The 6,000-nt window shown below is 51.9% G+C and overlaps 1 protein-coding gene across 1 annotated transcript in view; it reads left to right on the forward strand.

The window, feature by feature from the left end:
• LOC311396550 (BAR/IMD domain-containing adapter protein 2-like) overlaps nt 1-6,000 on the forward strand; it is a 33,574-nt gene that overhangs the window by 11,040 nt on the left and 16,534 nt on the right. The window contains exons 2-3 of the mRNA XM_084488788.1: nt 775-850; nt 3,520-3,638. Coding sequence (XP_084344914.1) covers nt 775-850; nt 3,520-3,638 — 195 coding nt within the window. The remainder of the gene's footprint in view (nt 1-774; nt 851-3,519; nt 3,639-6,000) is intronic.

The raw sequence follows: 6,000 nt of genomic DNA on the forward strand, positions 1-6,000 counted from the left end.
GAGGAAGCCCTGGAGGAGGACAGAAGCGGCACGGTGGCGAGGACAGGACGGGAGGGGAGAAGGGAATTATGACGGTGATGGTGGTGGAGATGGGAGATGGGCGGGGGGGGGGGGGGGGGCGTGTCAGGCATCACTTAATTTCCTGTGCATTGACACCCCCGTGATGTATCTTTTTTTTTTTCTTTCTCTCATCACTGCCCTACATACTTGACGTCACGCAGGTGGCACTTCCTGGACAACGCGCGGTTGTGTGTTTGGCGTTGGAATGGGATGGCGTTGGCTGTGTCACGCGGCTCGTCTAAGTGTTGCTTCCACCTCTGCGGTGTGTCGTAATTATTAACTACTTCCTCTCCCGACGCCTCCCCCACCGTACCCTGCGGTACTACGGCGCTACGGCGAAGACGTGGGCGAAGAGAAACGATCCTGATAACTGATTTGATTTTTTTTTTTTATTGTGAACGCGACCACACACACACACACTCACACACACGCTCGCACACGCACACACACACACACACACGGCAACCTCCCCTGAAGACCTTTGTGTGCCACGCTTGCGTTGCCATGGTGACGTGTCTGACAGTTTACCACGGGTTACGTAAAAAAAAGAGTGTGTGCGAGGGCCAAGGGGGCCACGGCGATCTGTGATTCCCTGAGAACGCGGCAGCAGCAGTCCCTGTGATGACCGGGGTCGCCGGTTCTCCTTTTGTCCGTCGAGCCTCCTCCTCTCCGTCCGTCCACCAATATCTGTGCCTCTGCCTCTCTCCTCCACAGACCATCATGGAGCAGTTCAACCCTTGTTTACGGAACTTCGTTGCCATGGGGAAGAGCTACGAGAAGGCGCTTGCCAGTGAGTTTTCTCTTCTTTTTTTTTTTTTTTTCTCCTTCTCTCATCCTATTTGGTTCATTTATTTATTTATTTCCCACTGTCCTTGTTTTTTCGCTGCAGGTTTGGGCTGACGGCCAATTCGCCATGCTGCGTCTCTCTCTCTCTCTTCGCTCGCACTCTGTGTGTGTCTCTCTCTCTCTAGATGCATCTTCTACTCCCTCCTTTTGTTCACTGAGAGCTAAAAAGATAATAATTATCCGTCCCCTTGCCAAAAAAGGGCCAATCATGTGGTTCACAGGAGCCGGCATGGCCTCTATAGGAGAGGAACGCGAGGCCGAGAGAGTGTTCCATCTAACGCTGTAGAGACAGCCCCCGGTTAGCTTTGTTCACATTATAACTGGGGCAATATTTCACATAAACAGAGAAAAGTAGGCTTGGCGTTATGAGTTATCGTGATTACCATAAGGGGAACTTTACAGTAAATGGATGAATATGTTTTGAATTCAAAATAACACCAGTCTGGGGCTCATCACATAGAAGATCACAGACATTTTATATCGGACTAAAACTAGTTTTCCTTTTCATCTCAACGTTTCAAACATCCTATTTTGGTGATTCTTCTCATCGTAGTTCATTTTGACCATAAAACCGGGTATCCCAATCAGGACATGACTTCATGGAGATAAAATACCCGGGCAAAGACGATAAACGGGCAAGGGCACACGTGGGCCGCCGTCTCCTCCCGCCGGCCGTCCCCACGGCAACCCCCTCTCACAACAAATCCATTCTGATCATGATGGACTACATATTATTGTCCATCTGGCCCCGACAAGAATCTGACACTTGACACTTCCCCCCCCCGCCCCCTGCCAAACACTAGACATAACTCTACATTCCAAGTGACTGAGTAAACACGAGGGCGGGAGCGATCCTCCAACGAGGGGGCTTACGCGTCCCTTTTATCCCCTCACCTCCCATAGAGACTAATCCCAGACACTGACGGAGGCAGGACACCGGTCTGAGCCCCTGCCGGAGACCCGCTCCACACACACAAGGGGACTAATGAGCTCTGTTTCTGGGGCCAGGAGCAGAGGGGGACACTCAGCCTAAGTCCATATGGTGCAATTACTCTGACAGCTCAGCACCTCACCACAAACAGGGCTCGGGGGGGTGGGGGGGGGGGGGGGGGGGAGAGGGGCGAGGGGGGGCTGGCTCTGTTTACGTCATCAGTTGGGTCAGCGTCGCTGATCGCTGTTGATAAAGGTGTAGGCCCTCAGTGAGCCCCTTGCCAGATTGACAGTGTCTGCCCTCCAATCAGAGTTCTGGTAATCCCCGCCCCGCCGACCACTGCACATTTCATTAGAGACTAGCTAGCGGAGACCCCTCTAGATCCAGCTTATCGGCCCAGCTGCCCCTTCTTCACACACACACACACACACACACACACACACACACACACACACACACACACACACACACACACACACACACACACACACACACACACACACACACACATCATTAGCTTCAAGACTCCTCAGAGAATACATTATTAGATATTCCTCTCGGCACACTCTCTACCTCTCCCATCTTTGACACACACACACACACACACACACACACACACACACACACACACACACACACACACACACACACACACACACACACACACACACACACACACACACACACACACACACACACACACACACACACACACTCGCCGTGGGTTCACCTTTAGCCTTTCCGACCCAAGGCAGTGTGGGACTCTCCTAGTGCCTAATGAAGAGCAATAAGCCAGTGAGCCCTGCATAACCAAACCTTTCCCGGCACTCCTCCCTAGCGGTGACGTCAAAGGCAGGAAGATGAAGGCCGTGTCTGCCGCTGTTGAGTCAGCTGTAATTGGGGTTAGCATTAGCATACGCTCCGCAGCCCTCCAGCTCGCAGCCCGAGAGACACGCTCTATCTATAGGCTGGGTCCACCTGCTACAATTAGCTGGTTTTATTGGGCTGTTGTCGCCAAGTGTGGCTCGCACCAGCCAGCCGTCAACGCTGCAGGCACTGGATTTCCATCTGTCAACTGAAGCTGGAGTGCGTAGTGTACCTCGGCTCCCCAAAGAAATACAAGTAAACAACACAAACTAGCCGCCATTATTCAGCCCGGGGTAGAAGAGAGTCTGCCCATTGTTAGCCTTCGTTGTTAGCCAGGGGAGTCGCAGGTGCGAGTGATGGAGCCAGCGTTCGTATTGATCCGGGAAGAGGTGTAGCAATTGATTTAAATTGGTGTGTGGGGTTGTGAGCGCAACGCTGTGGTGTGTTTTACCCGGTGGTGTGTTTTCACTGTTGATTCGTCCAGTCATGCGTGCCTTAAACTAGTCGGACAGAAAACCTTGAAGTTTAATAGCGGGCCTGTCAGGAGTCGGTCCCACTGTCACTCTTGTTCAGTGGGTAGCCAATCGGAGCCCTTACAGCGACCAGCTCACCGGGTCACTCTGAATGGAAGTGATCAGTGATGGGTTACATTCATCAGTGACCTTTAGGTTGAGGCTGTGTCTCTTTTTTTTTTTTTTAAAGATGCAGTCAACCTTTTTTTATTTTGTTATGCATGCATGTAATTGGTGAATACATTTCCAACTGAAACCCACTCGCTCGGAACAGAAATGATTCTCTTGTGTCTTTCTCTCCAGCTGTGACATTTGCTGCCAAAGGCTACTTTGATGCCCTGGTCCGGATGGGCGAGCTGGCCAGCGAGAGCCATGGCTCCAAAGATCTGGGTAAGGTGCTGGATGTACTGACTGATGTCTCTCTCTCTCTCTATCTCTCCCTCGCTCCCCCTCTCTCCCCCCCCCCCCCCCCCCCCCCCCCCCCCCCTCCCCTCTCCCTCTCTCTCTCTCTCCCCTGAAGCATTCACAGGGTGGCCTCACCACTGGCTACCCATGCCTCCGGCCCACATACAAGCCTTTTGAAGGCTCAATATGGACACACGCACACACACACACACACACACTTGCACACACGCGTGCATACAGGCATGCACACACACACACACACACACACACACACACACACACACACACACACACACACACACACACACACACACACACACACACACACACACACACACACACACACACACACACACACACAACCGATTTCACACAAGCACAACCAATCTCAGCACTGTAGTGTTTCATTAAATAATGTCTGGTGTTTTGGGAAGTGGTTGTTCATTTTGATGGAGCTAGTTGTTGATGGCTGAGGATGATGCATGTTGTTCTAATATTCAGAAATGGATGCTTTTTTAAGTGCACCCAAGTTTGGTGAACAATGGCCTAAAAAGCCGAACATTTTGAATGTTCGTATTTAAAAACGACAAGGATGATCGCCTGCCATTCTGTCATTCACTGGGAGTTGGAACGGTATGGTGCGGTTCGTTGGAAGACATACTGTACGTTCTTCTCTCCGTTGAAGGGCACACTGCGCTCCAGTCCCCTGCGGAAACTCTACAGAAGCACGGTGATAGTGGACCTTCTTCGCAGTACGAAAAACACCGGTGTAGCCCACCCCGTTAATTACGGCCCTGTCTGATCTCGGCCTGGCAGTGCACCAGTATAAACACAACGAGTCAAGTTAATTCGCATTGACCGTGCTGCTGCTGCTGCCACGGACATAAACACAGTCCTTAGAATTAGAATGACAGGAAGTTTCTTTACCCCACTATTGACGATCTGTGAAACCGCATCATTTATGTGTGACCGCTGTTCTGGAATCTACCACAGAAGACTTTCATCCGAGTCAAATACTGTGAATGGCAGCTGTGTGAAAGAGAGCGAGCTGGCGAGAGAGAGAAAGAGAAAGAGGGATAGAGCCAACTAACTCTGTGTTTGTGTTTGTCCGTGCGCATAATCTTGCGTGCTCCCCCCCCCCGTGCGTGCATCATGGTCGGCGACTTTCGATTCATAAATATTGAGGAGGGCCATCAAGGGAATCAGCACCTAGCCCCCTTGTCAGACGGTTGCCTTGGCGACCGGTGTCACCGAGTCCCGTTTGCTGCGGTCGACTCTCTCGGGAAATCAGCAGCTGTTTGAAGAGATTTCCCCGGCGCCGCGTAATGTGTGTCGCGGTGCCCGTCGCGTTCCGGGTAGAACTGGCGGTTAGTTCTGGAAGGGTGGGGGTTTTTAGGGGGGGGGTGTGGCGGGTTGTGTATCGTCAAAGTGGAGCGATCCACTTCGGGCTCCCCCACCCCCAATGTGGACATGAAAGCTCTGTGACAATGTTTTATTCAGCAAAGTAAGCCCTCCCCTGTCACACTCCCTCACAGGTCCCTTCAAGCTTCCATTGATTTCGGATTTTCATAGGTTCATTCATCTTTGCGCCTTTTTTTTTTTTTTTTTTCTGATGCCACACTGATGCCTTCATAGAGAACCGAGATGCCTTGCATTCGGTTTCGCAGAAAAGCTTTCCAATCTCTGGGCAAAACAAACCAGCCAATCAGGGTCGAGCTGAAGGGGGGGGGGGGGGGGGGGAAATAGGGCGGACGCGCCTCGCCCCGTTCACTTCCTGTGGCGCCGCGCGGCCACCTGAACGTTAGCGAGACGTTGAGAATCTGGTTCATTTGAAAGATGGGGCACGTCACGACTCTGTCAAGGCTTTGGCAGGCGTCGCGCCGAGCAGCCAGTGTGCCGTGCTCGTGACAGATTTCCCTGTCGACTTTGAAATCATTCCACTCAATCGTCTGCGGCGTGTTACTGTAGTGAACGTGACTCGTGATTTTGATGCTTTTTAGTGACGACGACAGAAACTGAAACGCATTCGACCTTTTTAGAAAATTGTGTGCGTATCACTTGTATGAACACTCGTTCAGGCAGCTTAAATGAACCTATTGTGTTTGTTCCCGTTTTCCTGCTGTTTTTACCCGCGTGTTTCTGATTCATCCGACGGGTACGGTGTGACTAAATGGAAAGGTCGTGTGTGTGTGTGTGTGTGTGTGTGTGTGTGTGTGTGTGTGCGCGTGCGCGTGTGTGTGTGTGTGTCGATCCTCTTGTCTAAAGGCATTAGCAGGGTTGGCGGGGGGGCCGTGACTCCCCTCCACTCTCCGTGCCCGCCCCCCCGCTGAGAGCTGGCCGCGATACAATTTTCTCCAGCAGTTTGTCAGTCATGGTCAA

Source organism: Micromesistius poutassou (assembly GCF_964030765.1).
Source record: "Micromesistius poutassou genome assembly, chromosome: 1".
Classification (NCBI taxonomy): Eukaryota; Metazoa; Chordata; class Actinopteri; order Gadiformes; family Gadidae; genus Micromesistius; species Micromesistius poutassou.